The 22,195-nt window shown below is 47.7% G+C and overlaps 3 protein-coding genes across 3 annotated transcripts; 2 read left to right on the plus strand and 1 right to left on the minus strand.

Annotated features, from left to right (window-relative positions):
* Positions 1-347: 347 nt before the first annotated feature.
* Positions 348-2,518, plus strand: LOC109739565 (V-type proton ATPase 16 kDa proteolipid subunit). Its single transcript, XM_020298649.3, has 3 exons — positions 348-634; positions 884-1,169; positions 2,105-2,518. Exons 1-3 carry the CDS (start codon positions 556-558, stop codon positions 2,235-2,237), a joined length of 498 nt encoding a protein of 165 aa, XP_020154238.1. The 5' UTR covers positions 348-555; the 3' UTR covers positions 2,238-2,518.
* A 544-nt stretch (positions 2,519-3,062) lies between these two features.
* LOC109739555 (long chain acyl-CoA synthetase 9, chloroplastic) lies at positions 3,063-8,561 on the minus strand. Its single transcript, XM_020298640.4, has 12 exons — positions 8,229-8,561; positions 7,387-7,913; positions 6,423-6,503; positions 5,918-6,190; positions 5,587-5,718; positions 5,323-5,496; positions 5,001-5,230; positions 4,682-4,799; positions 4,062-4,193; positions 3,846-3,980; positions 3,525-3,731; positions 3,063-3,424 (listed from the first exon to the last, which is right to left on the minus strand). The coding sequence occupies exons 2-12, from the start codon at positions 7,831-7,833 to the stop codon at positions 3,260-3,262; spliced, it is 2,094 nt and encodes a 697-aa protein (XP_020154229.1). The 5' UTR covers positions 7,834-7,913; positions 8,229-8,561; the 3' UTR covers positions 3,063-3,259.
* A 4,953-nt stretch (positions 8,562-13,514) lies between these two features.
* On the plus strand, positions 13,515-15,511 carry LOC109739726 (aldehyde oxidase GLOX-like). The gene has a single exon (XM_020298785.4). The coding sequence runs from the start codon at positions 13,586-13,588 to the stop codon at positions 15,317-15,319; it is 1,734 nt and encodes a 577-aa protein (XP_020154374.1). The 5' UTR covers positions 13,515-13,585; the 3' UTR covers positions 15,320-15,511.
* The last annotated feature ends 6,684 nt before the right edge of the window (positions 15,512-22,195 follow it).

The following is a 22,195-nucleotide window of genomic DNA, read 5'->3' on the forward strand; positions in this document are numbered from 1 at the left end:
GGGCGGTGTTAGTTGATTGTGCTGGAAACTAGGTGGTTATCAGTTTAGCTTAAGTGAGTTTTAGCTTGCTTCCCCCTCTTCACTTGTATTCTCCGGATGAGAGGGGTGAGTGCTTTGTTTTTGGGGTTGTTGTTGCCTCGCGCTTGCCTGAGGTGGTGTTTGATGTGTTTTGGTTGTATGTCAGGACTACTTGGTTTCCTTAATGAAATCAGGAAAAGATCCCTTTCTTTCAAAAAAATATTAAATCGCCCGGAGATTTTTTTCATTTATTAAATCGACGTGAGATCTGATCCGATGGAGACAAAAAGAACGGCGAGATCGATAAAATAAGCAGGAACCCAGGGGCCAGGGTGCAAAACCAAGGAGTCACACCTGTACACTTCGAGAGTTTTTATTTTTCAAGATCAGATCGGGTCGGGGCGAGGAGAGGAGAAAATAAAAGCAAACTGGAGAGACCCTCTGTTCCTCTCCCTACCAACCATCTTCCTTAGCGACGAGGCCACCCAGAGTTCCACAGGAAAGAAGCGCGACCGGAGAAAGAAGAAGAAGAGCAAGATGTCGTCGGTGTTCAGCGGCGATGAGACGGCGCCCTTCTTCGGCTTCCTCGGCGCCGCCGCCGCCCTCGTCTTCTCATGTACGATCGCCTCTCCTCCCTCCTCCCCCTCCTCCCGCGATCAAGCGGCACCTTTTACGAAAAGCTGAGATTTCATTAGATGTCCGAGGGGTTCTCTCTCCCCGCTACCGTCGGGCTCGCGGTCGCGCCTTCGCTCGATCTGCCGGTCCCCGCGGCCGCGCTGCGAGTTCCGTGCCCCGATTCGCTCGATTTGGGATCCCTCCACGCTGGATCCGGCTAGAGAGACGATTTGACCGGTTTCGTTTGCAGGCATGGGGGCGGCCTACGGGACGGCCAAGAGCGGCGTCGGGGTGGCGTCCATGGGAGTCATGCGGCCGGAGCTCGTCATGAAGTCCATCGTGCCCGTCGTCATGGCGGGAGTGCTCGGAATCTACGGCCTCATCATCGCCGTCATCATCAGCACCGGGATCAACCCCAAGGCCAAGCCCTACTTCCTCTTCGACGGCTACGCTCACCTCTCATCAGGGCTCGCCTGTGGCCTCGCGGGGCTCGCCGCCGGCATGGCCATTGGCATTGTCGGTGATGCTGGAGTCAGGTAAAGATGCAGCTGCTGCTTTTATTTGTTTGACTTTAACCTTTCATCTTTGACTTTTAAGCGGTATGTGGATGCTCGTAGTTAGTTAGTGCTGTGCATTACGGTTTGATTAATAATTAGCCTTTCATTAGTTTATGCCCAATGAGCATCATGGATCTGTTTTCCAAAACAGACGTGGTTCCTCCCTTTGTGATTAGTTTATTAATGTTGGTTGTAGCATATATTGCTACAAAGCGAGAGTTTCATTAGCTTTAGCTTGAGTAATTAAGAAAAATCTTCCTAGAATCCTACATGATATTGTGGATCCTTCTGTTTGAAGTCCATGCAATCTATATGCTACTAGTAATAAATAGAGTCAGTTATGTGTTTGAATGATCTTGCTTGTACTTGTGACTATGGAATTGTCTCTAGATTTTATCATAAATTTAATACAGAAAGCATCGCAAATGACTTTAATTTAACATTTTTTCATACTATTATGATAACTTTGTTGCTATAATATATGATGAACATATAGTATATGCTGATATTGCGCTTATGTAGTTTTGATGTGAGCAGCAAATATTGAGGGCATTACCTTAAGTTATTGTTTGGTCTTTGTATCTGTATTGATGTTTAAATAATAGCTGTGTATTGGTTATAAGACATTTTGCCTGCAATATTTTTGAACCAATATTGCAGATTTACATTCGAAAGTACATGTTCTTGGATAAGCCTGTGATTTGATTCTGACATATTTGATCTGCAATAAATGTTTAATGTCGACTATATTATATTTCTATTTGGAACAGTTACTATGTTAGTCTATGATGTGGTTGATCAGTGTTTCCTTCACAGTTTTTCAGTTGCATATTGATACTGTTTTGTATGGGGGCTGCACTGCAAGCCTCCTACAGTTGAATCCAGTGCTGACCTGTTGTGGATTTTGATTGCAGGGCTAATGCGCAACAACCAAAGCTGTTCGTGGGCATGATCCTTATCCTCATTTTCGCAGAAGCACTTGCCCTTTACGGTCTCATCGTGGGCATCATCCTCTCGTCCCGTGCCGGCCAGTCCCGTGCGGATTAGGCGCCTCGCTCTACCATTCTGCAATTGCCACACAGGCTACATTCTTGAGAAGCTTTCTAATTTTGATGTATTAAGGAGATATTTGTAGATTATTAAGGAAGGTGACACTTCCAGTACCGTTTTCATTCTTTTTGGGTTGTGGTGGGCGTTTGCTGTTCGTGCAGAGGATTTTGGGGTAGGCTGGATTGCTGCTCCTGGGAATATGGGTTTTAATCCTACTTGGTGGTGAATAAAAACATGCATTGTAGCTAAATAATAAATTTATGATTATATTATGTTCATCTCTTTTCTCCACTCTAATTCCTTGATTCAAATTCCTACTCTTTTTCTGCATGGTTGGTAGAAATTAATGTGGTTTGTCTGCTTTTCTGCTATACATTTGTTGAAGCCACAAATTTGCAATTCATATAGGCTACCAATTTGGTAACGGCAATGTGATTTTGGTTGTTTCCTACAATGTTTTTTTCTCATACTCTTTCGTCTGTTCACTGTTCTAATACGCTTCTCCGTCTGTTCATAATTGTCGCTGATTTAGTACAAAGTTGTGAAGGAATTAATTTTTTTCTGAATCAGATGTATATATACGCATTTAGTGTATTTTGTTCACTCATTTCAGTCCGTATGTAGTCTATATTGAAATATCCAAAACATCTTATAATAGTTAACAGTGGGAGTACATTCTAAAAGCTGATGTCAAGAATTTACAGAGATAACTAATACCCAGAACCTACACATCCTTGTGTAGCTGCAACTCATATGTGAATCATGACAGCTAGATTCAGGGATGTTCCATGAGAAGTTTATAACTGAGGAGAACAGGATCGCTAGCTGAAATGCAATAGTAAATCATCAAGTACACACACACTGGGTTCAATGTGCTGTCTGTCTCGACACTGTCCAGTGTCCACTGTTTGAAATACAACACATGAGAGGTTTTGTTCTTGCTAACAAAGGTAGACTATCTGTCTATTGTTTGAAACACAACACAGATGAGGAATTTTGTTCTCCCTAACAAAGGGACACTATCTGTACAGCTTAGCAAGATCGTCCTGATAACCCTTCTTGATGACCTCCCTCTTGAGCTTGAGGGCAGCGGTGACGAGACCCGACTCGGGGGTCCATGGCTCCGGTATCAGCTTGATCCTGGCAGGGATCTCAAACTTCTCCAGCCGCGATTGCTTACCAGCCTGAAGAACAATTTAGAGCAACAGCACAATACAATTAATCACACGTGTAACGGTTCGCAAACGACCGAAAATTCGATCAGAGTGCAGGAGAAGCACGGACCTTTGCCAACGACTGTAGAACTTCTTTGACAGTCTCTTGCTTCTGGCACAGATCGGCGAAATCGGAGTATGCAATCCCTTGTTTTGAGGCCCAGTTTTCTAGCTCACCGTGCGCGGTTACAACGAGTGCAACACAGTAGTTTTGGGAGGGGTCGGCGTGGACCATGATGTTGTCAACATACGGGCTCACGCTCAAAGTAGCCTCCACCTGTGACCGCATACTTTGTTAAGAAGAGAGCTACTGACTGCTTGTTTGGGCTGGTCGTAAGTTGAAAAGTGCCGAAGTAGCTGCGTGTTTGGCCAGAAAAAGAAACCAGATTACCTTTCCTAGTGATACATATTCACCATGTTGAAGCTTCACTATATCCTTCTTCCGGTCGATGATTTCGAGGCAACCATCTGGGTGCAAACGACCAATGTCACCGGAGTAGAACCACCTCATGCCTCTCTCATCATCCTGAACAAGATGCATACTTTTACGACTTTTTGTTATTACAACACAGACTGCTTTGTAGTATCACTGTTGTTGGCAACTTACCTTGTAGACCTCATTTGTTTTGGCCTCGTTTTTGAAATAGCCTTTGGTTACATTTGGGCCTCCAATAACGATTTCTCCCCGAGGCATTGGTGAATCAGATGTCAAGTATCCACCTTCAACCCAATCTATCAACTATCATGTAGAGTTACAATTATGTTAGGAAAGAATTGAATCTGAAGGAAAGGGAGAAGAATAAAACTCGACGGGCAAAGACAAAATCCAGTAATTGTTAACGCATAGGTTCTTTTTGCGCAATATCACGTGTTTCTAGTTTTATGCTTAGGGGCATGAAAATATAACTGCAAGGCACTAGATAGACAAAATTGCCATGCATATTAACTGGACTAACTGCAAAGTTACCAATCTAGTAGTACTATCCACACACATGGAAGAATTACACCAACCATTTGAAAACATAAGCTGATCCACAAACGAAATATTAACATGTCCTTTACAACTTGGGGAACACCTTCAATACATACCTCGTCAGACATCTTTCTAGGGCAAAGATACACCATTAACAGTAAATATATGCATGAACATAATAGCTTTGCTATGGAAAGTGGAACTAAAAACCATATCAACATTATGAAATGAGAAAGTATATCTTTCTTCTATACCTTAATGAACGAACAAGACAGTGGAGCACCAACACGACCAACAGATGTGTCATTATACTCAGAGAATGTCCCGCCAGCACACGTTTCAGTTAGACCATATCCTTGCCCTATTGGAGCCCTGTAACAGCAAAACTCGGCTGATCAATTTCTGGGCTTGTAAATGTATGAAATGTATATAATACGCTAGTTATATTTGAAATGTATGAAATTGAAATCCAAACTCAGCAAGCAATAGTGGAGTATAAACATAATTGCTGTCAACAGAAAGAACTTAAGATAACTTCTTTTTGCAAAAAAACTGAGGATCTATATATCTCACCCAAGGCATATATTGATAAATCTCTGAGTTTCTCCAGACAGAGGCGCTCCGCCTGAAAGTATAAATCGAATCCGGCCTCCCAAGATTGCACGCACTTTCTGGAAGACAAGCATGTCCCACACAAGCTTCTCTAATCCCCATGCACCAAACCAACTTCCATTGACAGCAGCTAGCCGACGGCTGTAGGCGATATCAAATAGTTTCTTGGCTACACCACCCTTTGCATCAACCTAAGTTCATCTCAATATTAACAACAATTCAGTGCAGAGATTAAAAAAACACAGAGAAAAGAAATAGATGATGGCATCGTAGAGGGCAATACATTTTTTCTCACGCCATCACGAACACGGTCAAGTATAGCAGGTACCGCAGTCATAAGTGTTGGCCTCAGTGCAGAGGCATCACCTTTGGTCCCCCTTTTAATTTTATTTGATGTATCAGTCAGGGTCAATGGTGATCCATATCCTATAGAAGCCCCAACAGCAGATATAATCGTCTAGACCACGCATTTACAGAAATGTAATTAGTATAAGTATACTGATGCCACGAAATAAATTGAAATACTGATATGACACACTATACCTACCTCAGCTGCCAACTCAAGAATGTGCGCAAGCGGAAGGTACGCCAAGTAGACATCCTTCTTACCAAGTGCAGGCACAATAGTCATAACAGCTGATGCTGTGGCCAAGACATTCCGATGGCTCATCATGACACCCTGTGGAAAATGTACAAATGAGAATAACGTTTCCTCAATCAGCGGGGCTGTAGAGAAGATGAACTCAGAAAGGACATGCATTAGTGGTTTACATATCAGGAGCGTTCCACCATGAGTACATGAGCATTATCAGACAATTGAGCACCTCCGATAAAACTAGACCAAAAATTAAATATGGTGAACATGGATTTGAACAAACCTTGGGCATTCCAGTGCTCCCACTTGTATACATTATCACTGCTGTATCAGATGGGAGAGGTAAATTTGCTTCGATAGGTGTTTCCAACCCTAGCCTCTCTACCTCTTCAAATGACTCAACTCTCCAGTTAGTGCATTGTTTAGCCAAGGATACTTCACTTGAGACATCGTCCTCACTTATGTAGACGACATGTTTCAAAGTATCAAGTTGCCCATTGATATCAATAAGCTTTTTTAGTTCTTTCCGTCCACAGATCACAGTAGTTACCTCAGTCTAAAGAGTCAAAAAATAACAAGATTAGCAACCGTACCACACAGCTAACATAAGGTATGCTTTATTCTGATAAAATAGATATGCCACGCCATTTCCTTAAGTAATAATATAAAAAAATGATATCGTGGTAACTGTTGCTTGCATTTTTGGTGCCTACCAACAAAAGGCAATGCTATAACTAAAAAAACCAGCTGTCTTGAGTTCATGGATGCACAGTATATAGTGAACCGACCTCATTTAGTGAGTGACAAAGTGCTCCCTCTCCCAAGGAGGCATAAATGGTGACCACGGTAATGTTTTGTCTGAAGCATGCCTTGGAAACAGAAAAAAAAATGGTTAGAGAACTTGCAAATGATTTACAGAGCAGAATGTTAACATAATGCAAGTAACATAACAAACACGCACTTTTCTAAAAAAATATAAGAAAAATACTCATAAAGTAGTTAAGCTGAAGCAATTCCATGTTCAGAGAAAGAAAACAATGTTTATGTGGGGAAACAGGGTTTTTTTATATATATTCATATCTCCATCGTTAGTCCACTTCTTTTTGCCTCATTATGTTCATCTAGATCACTAACATTATTCAGTTTATATGCAAGGATGATGATGGACTATCTGGTCTTTAGTATCTTTGAAATGTTCCAACCCTAGCATTTACATGATACTGTCAAAAGAGTAAGAATAGGAACATATATCCTGCTTCATGGAAAAAATTACTTGTAACATGGCCATAGCAACCTGCATAGCCCGCGTTCATAAATGTGTTAAACTGAAGGGGTCCTATTTGAGATATCAGTCTTGGCTTGGGAAGCCTGATCCTGGCCAAGATCCCAACCCCTGCCAATCCCAGTTCATGCAAGTTAGGACTGGGCCAAGATCTTGAATGGGATCGGACCTCCCAAATAAGGACTTTCTTTTAATTACAGAACTTACGAGAATGTATAGCTATTGTCGTGGCATGCATTTTCCTATCTTTTTGCAAGCTATTACTATAATGTCTTAACACCTATGAAAATGCAGAACCAGCATCCTGTAGTATATATTTAGGAAAAGCTTGCATTTTATTAATGGCAGTTGAAGATACACGAAGACCAGTATGCACAAATATAGTTTAGGTACTTGACGGCTTGATGCACGGAAGACCGAAAGCACGGCACATGAGTTTCCTAATTTTAGTACATTGGTGGAGAAGTTACCTGCAACGCAATCTGCCACTCAGCTCGCGTATCAGCAAAGATAGCAACACGCTCATCCTTCTGGTGCCCAATTTGGATCAGGCCTGATGAGAAGTTGCATACAGCCTTGAATGCTTCAATGTAAGTTTTCCACTCATACTCCCCCATATGGAGCTTCTCGAAGGATCTTCCATCAGCAGCTACCTCTGTTTCCCTTGAAATGAGCTTCCTGGTGCCGTGCAGGGGCATGTAGGCATACTGCTTGCAGGACTGTTCGAAAAGCTCGGCGAGCGTGAAAATCCCTTCCCAGTGCGTTTCGACAGGCTGTTCGGACCTGTAGTTACGGATGGCATAGCCAGGCTCACCACCCACATCGACTGGCAGGCCCCTTTTCTTCTCAGCCTTCCTCTTGGTAAGCATCAGAGACGCCACAAACGGGATGACAAAACCGATAAAATAAGGATTCATGTTTCTTGAAATACAGCCTTATAATATTTGCAGCTCAAGGAGCGTTGATTCTGATTCTCAGAGGCCTTGAAAGGATAAGCCTGAAATAATTCTTCCACGAGGTGAGTTCTTCTCCAAATATATCATGGTTTAGATTGTCAGCGATATGATTCATTTTCTCTTGTACTTCCTCTGTAAACTAATATAAGACGTTTTAGATCACTGTACTTTAGTGTACAGAGGGAGTACAAGTTAGTTTGAATTCTAAACTTTAGAAGGCTACAATTATAAATGAATGACAGAGTTCTGATACATATGACAGAGTTCCGATGACCAACTAGCGGAACCTTGAGTTCTGGAAACCAAACCCAGCGGAAATGAACACGCGCGACGGGAGGGAGAGCTGGGAGCGGTACCTGGGGTGAGGCTCGGCCGGCCAAGGAGCAGGGGAGGGCTACGGAGAGGTTGAGGAAGGGTGCAAATGTTGCAGTGCGGGTGGCTGGGAGTAGTAGGAGGGAACAGGCGGAGAGGGAGAGATGGAAGTGACGGCGACGGCAACGGCAAGGACGGCGGGGCGGAGGACGCAAGAAGGCCGCGCCGTCGGAGAATGGTGGGTGGGTGGAGGGTGGAGCTGTTCTGGCGGTGCAGGACTGCGGGGGTTTAGGGATCTCCGCGGCGATCTATCTGGTGGCATGGCTGGCTTCGCTGCTGCTAGTACTAGCGGAGGTCGCTCGGAACCGGGCCCCTCCGAGAACCGTCTGCCTTCGGTTTCTCCGTCCTTGTCCTTTCCTCTGGTTTTCCGAGAAGCTCCTCGTACTGGAGTGTCTCCACGTGTATGCAGCTCTTCATGCGAAATTCCAATGTACTCCCTTAATTCTGAATTATTATTTTTCTAAATAAGATGTACGGAAGACGAATTTCACTATGTTTATCTACTCATTTTGATTTGTATGTAGTCTATATTAAAATATTTTAAAACAGAGGTGATAGTATTTTCTCTGTCTAATGTCACTTTTTTTCATCTCTCAATGCATCTAAGCATCTTTCTTAAATAATTTGTGCGTTTTCCCCGAGAAAATGAGCCTCGCCCTTCAATTTCGTTTCTGAAATCAGTAAGACCTAATACTATGGTTCATAACCTGCACACATCTACTCGACCGCAACACAGATGCGGGCAGTCATTCAAAACAAAACAAAACATTCAAGTCTTGGACTTGAGACCTCTGGTCTTGAATACCATATTAAATTTATGGTTTCAAAAGCATGAACTGGTGAGAAAAGTCAGACAAATATATTTCAACAATCTCCACACACGGGCGCACCTCGGATATGCACGTACCCGCACTACCTACTCGAGCCCTCCTAATTGACCTTTGTCATCATAAGTGTGTGACGACAATCAACAAATACTCACGCTTGCCATCCACCATTGCTAACTCCAAAACAACCCTTGCAGACGCTACCTATATTTGATCATATTTCTCACTGGTGCCCTCGGTAAAACTGGGATTTGCGTATAGGATTTCTTTGGATGTAGTTGCCATAAAACTGAGCTAATTGATGTATGCCAACATCCCAGAGAGAAATTTTGTTAGTCGTTTTGCCATATAATTCTTACAATTCTGTATAGCAAAATTGTTATGCCATTTCACACGATGTATACTACTCCCTCCGTTCCTAAATATTTGTCTTTCTAGAGATTTCAACAAATGACTGCATACGGAGCAAAATTAGTGAATGTACCCTCTAAAATATGTCTATATACATCCGTATGTGGTAGTCCATTTGAAATCTTTGAAAAGACAAATATTTAGGAACCGGGGGAGTATACCGTATATGTAGTGGCACATGCACCAACCTGAAGGGTTGGGGAGCAAATGCTACAAGTGTACCAAGGAAAGGAAGCATAGAAAATTAATTAGCAAATACTGATAATTTTGCAAGTATAATTCCATGGTCTACAGGGTTTAGTGCACGAGTGACTATGTTCATTGTAGAGTTCACGTCCCTCATCTTTGATCTGCTATCATGCAGATTGCACATGACTCACATTGTCCATAATGGCCTTGGTGCAATACGTGGACTTGTGGCGGGGTGTTCATCAAACTACTATGTCCGTGGCAGTGAACGCCCGCTCCTGACATTGGACCTCTTTTGGTTCTACAGTGCCAAGTCTTGCAACCTGGCCATGTTTAGGGGCTCTACCATTGCCCCCACACTGGAAGCTCTCTTCGTGATCTCAGGCTCCTCTTCATGCCAAGATGTTCATTTTGCTTGCTATTCACGACAAGTGTTGGACCGCAGGCAGGCTCGCTCGCCGGTTGATTTCACACCCATCACGTAGTGTCTTATGTGACCAGGAATCCCAGATCAGGCCTCTTCTCCTTGTCGATTGTTCCTTCACCCATCAAGCCTAACATGGAGCTTTTGCCAGGAGTCGTGCCGCTGCAACCACCCCGTGCCCCTGGTTGATGGGTTTCTCGACTGGTGGGCCCTTGTCTACGGCTCCAGCGAGCATGTGGAAAGGGATGTCTACCCTTGTCATCCTCACCTCTTGTTTTCTTTGGAAGCACTAAGATGGGTGCATCTTCAACGGAGAGCACCCTTCAGTCACTCGCCTTGTGCAGATCTTCCAAGATGAATCCCGCTGTCGGGTAAGGGCCAAAGGATTGACACATCTTTTGTTGGAGACATGGTTTTTGGGTTTGGGGGCGACCATATGCCCCATTATTTGTGCTCTAGCGCTCTTGCTCTCGCCATTTTGTGGTGTACGTGCTTGCTAGATGCTATCATAGCTCATTTTCTTTGTTTGAACTCAACTCTATCTATCAATAATGAGATACACATTTTTTTGTGTATTTGAATATGAAAAGAATCTTCTTTGGACCATCTTGATTGATTGGATCAAATCTATCTCGTGATTTTTGAATATAAACAAAAGAAATAAGAGAAGGAGATGAAATTTACTTGTCTACGAAATCACTAATTAAGGAGTACTCCTTCCAAAGATCACTTCCCCTCCCCAGGTTGTGACAAATGGCGTGCCTTGTCTCAACCTGGGAGTTTTCCCTTTTTTCCGTAGAACCGTTTATTCAAAACGCTTTATCTCTTAAACCGTGCGTCCAAATCTCAAACCGTTTTCACCGTTAGATTCCTTGTGTCGAGATCTTCAAAAATTAGATCCCATGTTGATAGGTTTTAATGAACTTTTTTTCATAAAAAAGGACGAAAAAACCAAAATGGGAGCACATTTTTACCTTCTCGAAAGTCGTTTCCGAGAGGCACGTCCATGCCTCTCGCGAAAGTAAATTTGTGCCTCCCGCGGAAGCAGAATCGTACCTCTCATGAAATAAAAACGAAAGAGAAAATGCGTTTTTTTCGTTTCCGTGCCTCTCGCGAAAGAAAAAAAAAGAGAAAACGCGTTTATTTCCTTTCCGAGAGGCACGGCCCGGAAGCAAAACCGTACCTCTCGCGGAAGAAAAACAAAAGAGAAAACACATTTTTTTTTCGTTTCCGAGAGGCACATCTGTGCCTCTTGTGGAAGCAAAACCGTGTCTCTCGCGAAAGAAAAACCATGTCTCTCACAGAAAAAACGCATTTTTCGTGCAATTTTTTTTTCGAATTTTTTTCATTTGTCGAAAAGCTAAGAAAGACAGGTAGAAAACCAAAAGTTAAAAAATCAAAAAAATCTAAAAAGCCGAAAACACGTGCGGTAAAATAAATAACACAAAATCCAAAGGGAGCGTCCAGAGCGCGGCACGTGGCGGCGGCTAAGAGCACGCCAAGTGGCGCGCTCTCAGCCCACCCTCATGTGATCGTGGGGAGGCTCTCGAAGGAGCCCTCCACAACTTAGTTGCTCCCACTTGTCTAGTTGAACCAGTGGCGGTAGCAGGCCCGTGAAAATGGGCCCCATTACAACTTATTTCTCTAGACTTGACCATTGATTTTTTTCTACCTATTCTCATGTTTTGCTTCATTTTATTTTGACTTTTTACAAGACCAGGGCAAAGGGTGATTCGATTGTCACCTTCAAAAAGTGCATCTTTAACAAGTATCTCAATTGGTATGTTTCATAAAATAGTGTTATCGTTGAGAATGAATGTTATTATAGTGGGAAAATAACGAAATAAAATATTTTTCAAAATAAATACTCCCTTTGTCCATTGGTTCTCGCGCAAGTCAGACTTCACAACTTTGACCAAGTTTATAGAGAAAATTAACTATATCTACAATACCAAATATATACCATATGGAATATGTTTCATCATAAATCATTGGTATTGATTTGGTATTCTAGATGTTGACAAGTTTTTCTATAAAGTTGGTCAAAATTTACAAAAAATTGACTTAAAAATACTATATATAATACACATAATATTTTGAGAAAGACAGAGGGGTCCGAAATTACTGTTTCGATCTTTTTGCCAAACTTTAGCACGATCTGAACCCTTCATGATAGTTTTGGCGTGTCTATGTGGAGGTACAAACGCTACCTACTTCGGCGTGTCTATGTGGAGTTGTTGCAGATCGGTGGGGGAGGGGGGGGGGCTTAGAGGTAGGTATAGCTGGCCAAATGGGCCGGGCCTGGCATACCGGCCCGCAAGCATGCTGGCACGGCACGTGATGGGCCAGGCACGACACGCTCTAATCGGGCCGTGCCAGGCACGCGGCACGCCTTGGGCCATGCCTGGGCCTGGGCACGTGGGCCGATACGGCACGACCCATTTATCCTTTTTATTTTTTATCTAGATTTTGTTTTATATATCACATAAAAAAGCCCAATAGGCCAAAATCGGCCCAAGAAACAGCCTAGCGGGCCATCAGGCTAGCGAGCCAGCGTGCCTAGCGTGCCATCGGGCCGGCCCGTTGGGCTCCTGGGTTGTGCTTGGGCTAGAGGGGGCAGAACACGGGCCGGCACGGCACGGCCCGACTAATAATCGTGCCATGGCGGGCCGGGCCGGCTTGTTTGGCCAGCTATGCTTAGAGGGATGATCGCGGCGGCCAACATGGTGGTGTTGTTTGGAGGTTGAGGGACGAGCGTACCGCCAATTAGGGTTGGGTCGGGGAGTGCCGTGTGGAGGAAGAATCTTATATATAAAGTATCTAAGAAGCTCATCCCCACTATTTTATTTTATCTTAGCATGCAACCTGTCCACCTTATCTCACTTTTCATGACATGCACACTCTCCATATCATCAAGCGCCCATGCAACCATTTAACTTTTCACTTTTTACCACATGCAAGCCATCCACATCATCAAAGACATCCAAACCCTCCACATCATTGATTTTTATTTTTATTTTTCGGCAATAAATAATTGAACTTGAATTTCACAAGACAATATAACATGCATGCACCCTCCATTTACCTCTAGGTTGGATGTGGTGTGACACTATTCTCATAATATTCTAATTTTATTTTTGATAAGTTCGTTGCTAAAAAATTCCGCACCAACGTGCGGGAAGTTATTTAGTATGAACAGTGATACATACAGTTCATTGGATGAAGATATAACGAACCCAAAATGTAACTTACATTTGTTTCAAGGTACCTAATATTTAACAAAAAAAAAGCGAGCAAGGACCTTAGGTGGAATTCTTAAGTTTGACTGCATAATTACAGTTGGATATCAAGTTTTAGCCATCAAACGTGTTTTCCCTGCCAACCTCCCCAAACCAACCTTCCACCCAACAAACCCACATCACACTGTACAAACCATCCTAACACATCACAATGCAATGCAACAACTTAAAGACACGCTTGCAGGGCAACCATGCCCAAGCCGGCGAGACCCTTCCTTCCCCTGCTCATCGTCCTCCTGCTGATCGCCAGCCGCGTCGACAATGCCGGCGCCGACGCCACGGCGTGGCAGCTGGAGCCTGCCCAGCCGACGTCACCGGCCGCGCTGGCCGGCGAGTGGCGGCTCCTGCACGCCAACATCGGCGTCTCGGCCATGCACATGCAGCTGCTCCCGGAGGATTTCGTCCTCATGTTCGACCGCACCGACTCCGGCCCCTCCAACATCTCTCTCCTCGACCCGGCTTCGTGCGCCGCGGCGGCCGCGGCCGCGCCGAACGCCACCGCCGCGCCCGTCGACTGCTCCGCGCACTCGGTGCTCCTCGACCTCCGTTCCAACGCGCTGCATCCGTACCCGCTCGCCACCAACCCGTGGTGCTCGTCCGCCGCGCTGCTCCCCAACGGCACGCTCCTGCAGACCGGCGGCTTCTCGAACGGCGACCGCATCGCGCGCCTGTTCTCCCCGACTTCCGGCTGGGTCGACCTCCCAGATTTTCTGGCCGCGCGGCGATGGTACGCCACTGACATCCTCCTCGCCGACGGGCGGGTGCTCATCCTCGGCGGCCGGCGGCAGTACAACTTCGAGTTCTTCCCGCACGACGGCGTCAACGGCCCGCCGCCGCTGACCTTCTTCCCGTTCTTGGACGAGACCACGGAGGTGGACGCCGAGAACAACCTCTACCCCTTCCTCCACCTCCTCCCCGACGGCACCGTCTTCGTCTTCGCCAACGACCGCGCCGTCGTCTTCGACCCCTACAACCGCACCCCGCTACGTCGCCTTCCCACGATCCCTGGCGGAGTGCCGCGGAACTACCCGTCCTCTGGCTCGTCCGTCCTCCTCCCGCTGCGCCCAGAGTACCCGACGCACGCCGAGGTGCTCGTCTGCGGGGGCGCGCCGCGTGGGGCGTACCAGCTCGCGCTCCGGAACGGCACGTTCGTGCCGACTGAGCGCACATGCGGCCGCATCGCGCCGACGGACGCGAACCCGGTGTGGGCCATGGAGGAGATGCCCCTGCCACGGGTGATGGGCGACATGGTGCTGCTCCCGACCGGCGACGTGCTCATCGTGAACGGCGCGGCGGCGGGGACGGCAGGGTGGGAGCTCGGGAGGGAGCCGGTGATGTATCCGGTGCTGTATCGGCCGGACACGCAGAACGGCGCGCGGTTCGAGGTTCTGACCGCCTCCACCGTGCCGAGGATGTACCACTCGTCGGCGACGCTGGACACCTACGGGCGGGTGCTCGTCGGCGGGAGCAACCCGCACATCGGGTACGTGTTCGCCAACGTGACGTACCCGACGGAGCTGAGCCTGGAGGCGTTCCTGCCGCCATACCTCGACACGCGGCTCGACGGCCTGCGGCCGCGGGTGCTGGGGGCGCCAGCGGAGGTCGGGTACGGGGAAGCGGCGACGGTGCGGTTCGAGGTGCCCGGCGGCGCGCTGGCGGGAGGGGGGCCCGAAGATCAGGTGGTGCGCGTGGTGGCTGTGGCGCCGGCGTTCGCGACCCACTCGTTCGGGATGAACCAGCGGGTGGTGGACCTGGCCGTGACGAGGGTGGCGCAGCTGGACGTCGGGGTGTACGAGGCGGAGGTGGCCACGCCGCCGTCGCCCGGCGTGGCGCCGCCGGGGTACTACCTGTGGTTCGTGGTGCACGCCGGCGTGCCCAGCAGCGCGGCGTGGGTGCGCACGCGGCCGCTCGGTGCAGCGCCATGATCACTGACACAGATGATATCAATGTGAAAGATCATTCTTTCTCGACATCCCATCAGCGGGAGATGAGACGAGCTAGGGAAGGAATCGTCATTTTGCATGTTAACGTAGGTCAGAAGATGGTTTAATTAGTTTGGAAAGTGACCAGAATTTATCAAATTTTTATGACTCGGCAGATGAAATCCGTTCACTTTCTTTGCTGCCATTGTTTATGCCCATAATTCTTAGGTAAATGTGTCCACTCGGCCGACCGGTCTGTCCTCGAGGCCGGTCGCTCGCTGCCCGTTCGATCAGGGACGAATTGTACGTCTCACAACGCACAGGACGCCTTCTCCAACGCCTCATCTCTCCGCACGCCGGCTAGTTCAGCATCGCATCTTCCCTTCTACGTTTTGTTTCTTCTCTCCGCACGCCATGCCAACCCATCCCTCTCCCGTTTCCCGCCAAGGCCAAAGCTGCGACAGGCGTCAGCCGACTCTGTGAACAGCGAGTCCCAACCTACGCGGCCACTGATGGTGCGCGCAATTTAGATTATATTCATGCTAAAAGAACAAATGCAATTGTGGGAGCAGTCAATACTAAAAAAGAAGGAAAACAGCCAACATCCACAAACAAGCACCAAACAAATTTTAATCTTCTCATGACTTTTGATGACCACAAAGCTTGCATCAACATTGATCTTAATATAATTCATAGACGGAGGCTGCCACACCTTGATGATACTCAGAGGAGCATTGACGGGTATTAAACCGGCCGCTACTCCCTTACTTTTGAAGTTAGAAACCAATCTGCATTGGACTCACACAAGAGGAGAACGACGACCAGTAATTTTTCGCAAAATTAGCAGAGCCCGAGACAGATTCCTCCCCTTTATCAAAATTCAGATCATTTCTTAAGTGTCAGATTCTTAAAAAAAATGAAAGTGACTTGCACACAACTAGAGAGCTTAATTGATTCAGCAAGATAAGCAACCAATCTGCCCCTAAAAAATAGAAAACCTCTCCACCCAGGATAATCCAGGCTTCCCTCAACACCATACGCAAACCCTCGCCCTAGGACAAGTCACCAGAGCATGAACAATATTTTTATATTCCAGCCCATAAATAGAGCACATCCCCCTAGTGACGGTGTCTTGGAGTAGGGGGTACTAGCCTAGTCGGCCCATGCTCCTCGGGCTGGGCTGGTGGGCCCTCATTCATCTCAAGATGGACTCCGGAAGCCGCAGGCTGGAGGCATGATCGAGACTGTATTTGCCGAAGACTTGACGTACACTCCAAAACTCCTCTGCCGCCTCCACGCCTGGATACCGACCTTGTAACCCTAGATGCCCAACCTGACGTGTATATAAGCCAAAGGGTTTACCCCGTAGCGGGGACTTGAACTAGAGTTAGATCACATATAAATAAGATCAGGACGTAGGGTTTTACCTCCATCAAGAGGGCCCGAACCTGGGTAAACATCGTCTTCCTGTTCCTGTTACCCTCGATCCAAGATCCACACCTCGGGACCCCCTACCCCGAGGTCTGCCGGATTTCACACCGACACTGGTGCTTTCATTGAGAGTTCCGCTGTGAGATCGACAAAGGATCGATGGCTCACCGGCGGGTCAACTGCGACACTGGCTACGGTGGCGTGTACGTCCCTGGCTAACTTTTCATATTCGGCAGCATGATTTTCTGCGCCGACTCGACGGGCCATCTGGCCACCATCGAGAACTACGACCCCGATCAGGCCGTAACCTTCAGAGGGCTGGAGTACACCGCGGATTCCCGCGGCGAGCTTGTCCTGTCAGGTTGGACGCCTGGCAGGATTCAGGGCCCGACGAGCATGACAGGCTCGACTTCGGAACTGACCTCCCTTGAGGACGACGCATCAGGCCCTCCAACACCGAGAGGCGCGAAGGGGCTACCCTCCCCCGCCTCAGACGACTCCATCACAACGCCCAGCTCCGACGTATATCAGAGCTCGGCTTCGAATCTGGTATCTAGCTTAGAACCAATCCCGATGGCAGATCTAGGATCCACTCCGCTCCTGGCGCGGCTGAAAACGCATTGAGCATACCGCTGATGCCACTTCGAGTTAACCCGGCCTACGACCAGGCCATGAACCCCGAAGAGTTATCCCACCTTAATGAGATGCTTGACCGAATCCTGAGCTTGTCAATCTCGGATGGCAACACCTCGGTTTATGACAAGATCGGACTTAAAGCCGACGACCGGGAAATTTATGCCCCACCCACCACCCACCTAGTCGCGACGATTGATGATTTAACCGGCGTGTTAGACTATGACGAGGCCACAGAGATGGATGAAGATGTCGACGGCCTTGCAGAGACCACTTCGCGACAAACTAACATCGGCAAGTGGACCGCAACATCTACTTACGATGTGTACATGGTCAATATTCCCAACTCCCCCTCCAAGACGTCGGCGTAGACGCAGAAGGGACACCACCGGGAATAATGCCACTACCGACAATAGTGTGGCAACAGCAAATGACGCCAGGAATCTCGAGGAGGACCTTCAAGCCTCCTTAAAACGACATGCCGGCCTCGAGCGAATTCCCAGTGAGGATGACCTCGACGACCTCTTTGAAGGGGCCGACGACAACTACATGCCTGAATCCGAGGAGGACGAGAGCCTTAGCACCAGGACTATATAGTCCCCGAAGATCCCATCGCACAAGAGCGCTTCAGACGGAAGCATCAGCAGTTGCAGGTCAATGAAGACGCTTTGGACGACAAATGGGTCAAAATACTCTCGGCCGAGCAAGATCTCGAGGAACAGCACCGCAATGCACCCAAGTCTTACCCGCGTAGATGTTTGTTCCCTGAGTTCGACGAAGAACAGACGGACGACGTACTTTTAACACGCGGACTATTGGGGAATGTTGCATGGAAAACAAAAGTATTTCTACGCACACGCAAGATCTATCTATGGAGATGCATAGCTACGACAGGGGGAGAGCATCTACATACCCTTATAGATCGCTAAGCGGAAGCGTTTATCAACGCGGTTGATGTAGTCGTACACCTTCACTATCCGCCGCAATTAAGTACCGAACGTACGACACCTCCGCGTTCAACACACGTTCAACTCGATGACATCCTCGCCTTCTCGATCCAGCAAGAGAGGCAAAGTAGTAGACGAGTTCCGATAGCACGACGGCGTGGTGACAGTGGTGGTGAAACTATTCTGCAGGGCTTTGCCAAGCACAACGGACGTGGATGGAGGAGGAACTAGAACTAGAGGGAGAGGAGGCTCCACACACGACTTGGGGATTGTGGTGTGCCTTGCCCCCTCCTCTCCTCACATATATATAGGTGGAGGGGGAGGGGAGGCAGCCCTAGGGCGCGCCCCAAGTGGCCGGCGGCTGCCCTAGGCGCCTGCCTTGGCACCTCCCCCTTTCCATATTTGGGCATGGAGGAGAAGGCAGGAGGGGGGCCGGTGGCTACCCTGCCTAGGCGCCCCCCTTGCCTTCTTGGCGCACGGGCAGGGGAGGTGGAGCGCGCCCAGCCCCTTAGTGGGCTGGTGCACCTCCCTCCTTTGGTCCATGAGGCCCACCAAGTACGGGTGGCTCCCGAAACCCCTTCCGGCACTCCGATAAAACTCCGGTGCATTCTGAAACCTTTTGTGTAACCAAATAGTATCATCCTATATATCGATCTTTACCTCCGGACCATTCCGGAGCTCCTCGTCATGTCCGTGATCTCATCCGGGACTCCGAACAACATTCGGTCACCAACTCACATAACTCATATAGTACTATATCGTCAACGAACATTAAGCGTGCGGACCCTACGGGTTCGAGAATGATGTAGACATGACCGAGGCGCTTCTCTGGTCAATAACCAATAGCGGGACCTGGATGCCGATAATGGTTCCTACATATTCTACGAAGATCTTTATCGGTCGAACCTTTATGACAACATACGTAATTCCATTTGTCCGTCGGTATGTTACTTGCCCGAGATTCGATCGTCGGTATCTCCATACCTAGTCAATCTCGTCACCGACAAGTCTCTTTACTCGTTCCGTAATACATGATCTCTTAACTAACTCCTTAGTCACTTTGCTTGCAAGCTTCTTGTGATGCTGTATTACCGAGAGGGCCCAGAGATGCCTCTCCATTACGGAGTGACAAATCTCAATCTCGATTCACGCCAACTCAACAGACACCTTTGGAGATACTTGTAGAGCACCTTTATGATCACCCTGTTACGTTGTGACGTTTGATAGCACACAAGGTATTCCTCCGGTATCCGGGAGTTGCATGATCTCATGGTCGAAGGAATATGTATTTGACATTAAGAAAGCAGTAGCAACAAACTGAACAATCATTTGCTAAGCTAACGGATGGGTCTTGTCCATCACATCATTCTCCTAATGATGTGATCACGTTATCAAATGACAACACATGTCTATGGTTAGGAAACCTTAACCATCTTCTGATCAACGAGCTAGTCTAGTAGAGGCTTACTAGGGACACGATATTTGTTTATGTATACACACATGTATTTAAGTTTCCGGTCAATAAAATTCTAGCATGAATAATAAACCTTTATCATGGTCAAGGAAATATAATAATAACCACTTTATTATTGCCTCTAGGGCATATTTCAAGCACGAACGACCAGACCAACCTGACCGACCTCTTAGAGGGCGACATGCCAACACGGGAAGATTTCCGCACTCAAACTGCACCACGCCATCATGGCAAGGACCTTGTCGACTACCTAGACCCTCATGACGCTCGACGTCACATTGAGGCAAACCGAGCACCTCCTTGGTCCATTTATGGATCTAGAGGACGCGCGTCCGCCGGGCTTGATGGCTACGATGCCTGGTTAGACAAGAACAGTCACGCCGAAGATCAAGCCTACACACGGCTTTCCCCCGACCTCCGATGCGATACTGCTCGGTTCACGTGGTCCAGCCCACCCAATCTGTTTTACAGATAGGGTAATGGAACATCAATTTCCGGAAGGGTTTAAACCCATCAATATAGAATCATAAGATAGCACGCCGGACCCAGTAGTATGGATCGAAGATTTTCTTCTTCACATACACATGGCTAATGGAGATGACCTCCATGCCATCAAATACTTGCCGCTCAAGTTAAAGGGGCCGGTGAGGCATTGGCTCAATAGCTTGCCTCCTCATTCTATTGGTAGCTGGGAAGCCCTTGAGGATGCCTTTCGGGCAAATTTCTAGGGGACTTACGTCCGACCTCCGGACGCTGATGACCTCAGCCGCGTTACTCAGTAGCTCGCCGAATCAGCTCAGAAATTCTAGAACCGGTTCCTCACTAAAAAGAACCAGATCATAGACTCCTCCGACGTCGAGGCCATCGCTGCATTTAAGAACAACATCCGAGATGAGTGGCTCGCCCGCTAGCTCGGGCAGGATTGGCCGAGAACCATGGCAGCCTAAACCTTGCTTATGACCCATTTTTGTGCGGGCGAGGACAGTTGTCTGGCCCGTGGTACCCATAATGACGAGGCGGGCACCTTAGAAACGCGTGAAGCCAATGGAAAGCCTCGGTGTAATAAAAATGAACGCAGACATAAGAATGGTGGAAGCGACACACAGGACGCCGCAACCAATGCAGGGTTCACCGGACCTAGATCCGGGTAGAAGTGGAAACCCTTTAAAGGGAATAAGGATGGACCCAGCCAGCTAGATCAAATCCTTGATAGGCCGTGCCAAATTCATGTCATCTCAGACAAGACAACAACTCATACTAACAGAAATTGCTGGGTCTTCAAGCAGACTGGTAAGGTAGCGACGGAGGGTCAGAATAAAACCCAACCTCGCAGCGAAGACGAGGATGAACCTCGGCGGCCCAACAATGGAGGCCAAAAGAAGTTTCCTAATGAGGTAACAGAAGTAAACATGATTTACGGTACCCACATCCCTAAAAGGAAGAGGAAACGCGTACTTTGAGACATTTATGCGCTAGAGCCAGTTGCCCCGAAGTTCAACCCATGGTCGGCTTACCTGATCACATTTGACAAGCATGACCATCCGACCAGCATCAGGCATGGCGGATCGGCCGCACTCATCCTGGACCCGATCGTCAATGGTTTTCATCTGACATGTGCCCTTATGGACGAAGGGAGCAACCTCAACTTAATCCACGAGGACATGGTTAGGAAGATGGGCATTGACTCATCTCGGATCAAACCCAGCAACACCACCTTTAAAGGTGTCATACCAGGCGTTGAGGCCCGCTGTACCAGAACCGTGACACTGGCGGTAGTCTTCGGATCACCCAAGAACTTTAGGAGCGAGGAGTTAATCTTTGACATTGTACGTTTTCGCAGCGGATACCACGCGCTTCTAGGATGCACCGCATTCGCTTGCTTCAATGCAGTCCCGCATTACGCTTACCTCAAGCTCAAAATGCCAGGACCAAACGACGTTATTACAGTCAATGGAAACACCGAACGCTCCCTCCGGACGGAGGAGCAGACAACAGCCTTCGCAGCCGAGGTGCAGGCATCCGAGGAGGCAGCCCATTGCGGTAAACGCACCCCCAGCTCTTCGAAGCGTACGCGGGCCACGCCAATTGACCTCGGACATGCACTCTCACAACCTAAATAGGGATATGGGTTCCTCGCGTGCTCCCCTTGGAAGGGGCGCTATGTCTTCAGGATGCACAATTTTGCACTAAAAATTCACTGGGCCGCCGAGGAGCCAAAACAATGGAAACATCAGGTCGGCTAAACTGAGCAATGACGAAACTTTGGACTCGCACATAGGCAAGGATCTATCAAAGATCTAGCCAACAAAAGCATGCCCATGTGGCTTCGATCACATAATTGACAGCTGCAGGCCTCTCCAAAGGACTCGACCAACGAACGCCTCAAGCAACGTG

Source organism: Aegilops tauschii, chromosome 4 (assembly GCF_002575655.3).
Source record: "Aegilops tauschii subsp. strangulata cultivar AL8/78 chromosome 4, Aet v6.0, whole genome shotgun sequence".
NCBI lineage: Eukaryota > Viridiplantae > Streptophyta > Magnoliopsida > Poales > Poaceae > Aegilops > Aegilops tauschii.

Excerpts from the sequence above, each read along its gene's own strand:
- LOC109739726 (XM_020298785.4), top strand. The coding sequence starts at position 13,586 with ATGCCCAAGCCGGCGAGACCCTTCCTTCCCCTGCTCATCGTCCTCCTG.
- LOC109739565 (XM_020298649.3), top strand. The coding sequence starts at position 556 with ATGTCGTCGGTGTTCAGCGGCGATGAGACGGCGCCCTTCTTCGGCTTC. Across the intron at positions 635-883 it reads CGCCGCCCTCGTCTTCTCAT|GCATGGGGGCGGCCTACGGG; the intron begins GTACGATCGCCT and ends TTTCGTTTGCAG. Across the intron at positions 1,170-2,104 it reads GTCGGTGATGCTGGAGTCAG|GGCTAATGCGCAACAACCAA; the intron begins GTAAAGATGCAG and ends TTTTGATTGCAG.
- LOC109739555 (XM_020298640.4), bottom strand. The coding sequence starts at position 7,833 with ATGAATCCTTATTTTATCGGTTTTGTCATCCCGTTTGTGGCGTCTCTG. Across the intron at positions 5,497-5,586 it reads TTCTTGAGTTGGCAGCTGAG|ACGATTATATCTGCTGTTGG; the intron begins GTAGGTATAGTG and ends TGCGTGGTCTAG. Across the intron at positions 3,981-4,061 it reads AAACAAATGAGGTCTACAAG|GATGATGAGAGAGGCATGAG; the intron begins GTAAGTTGCCAA and ends CATCTTGTTCAG.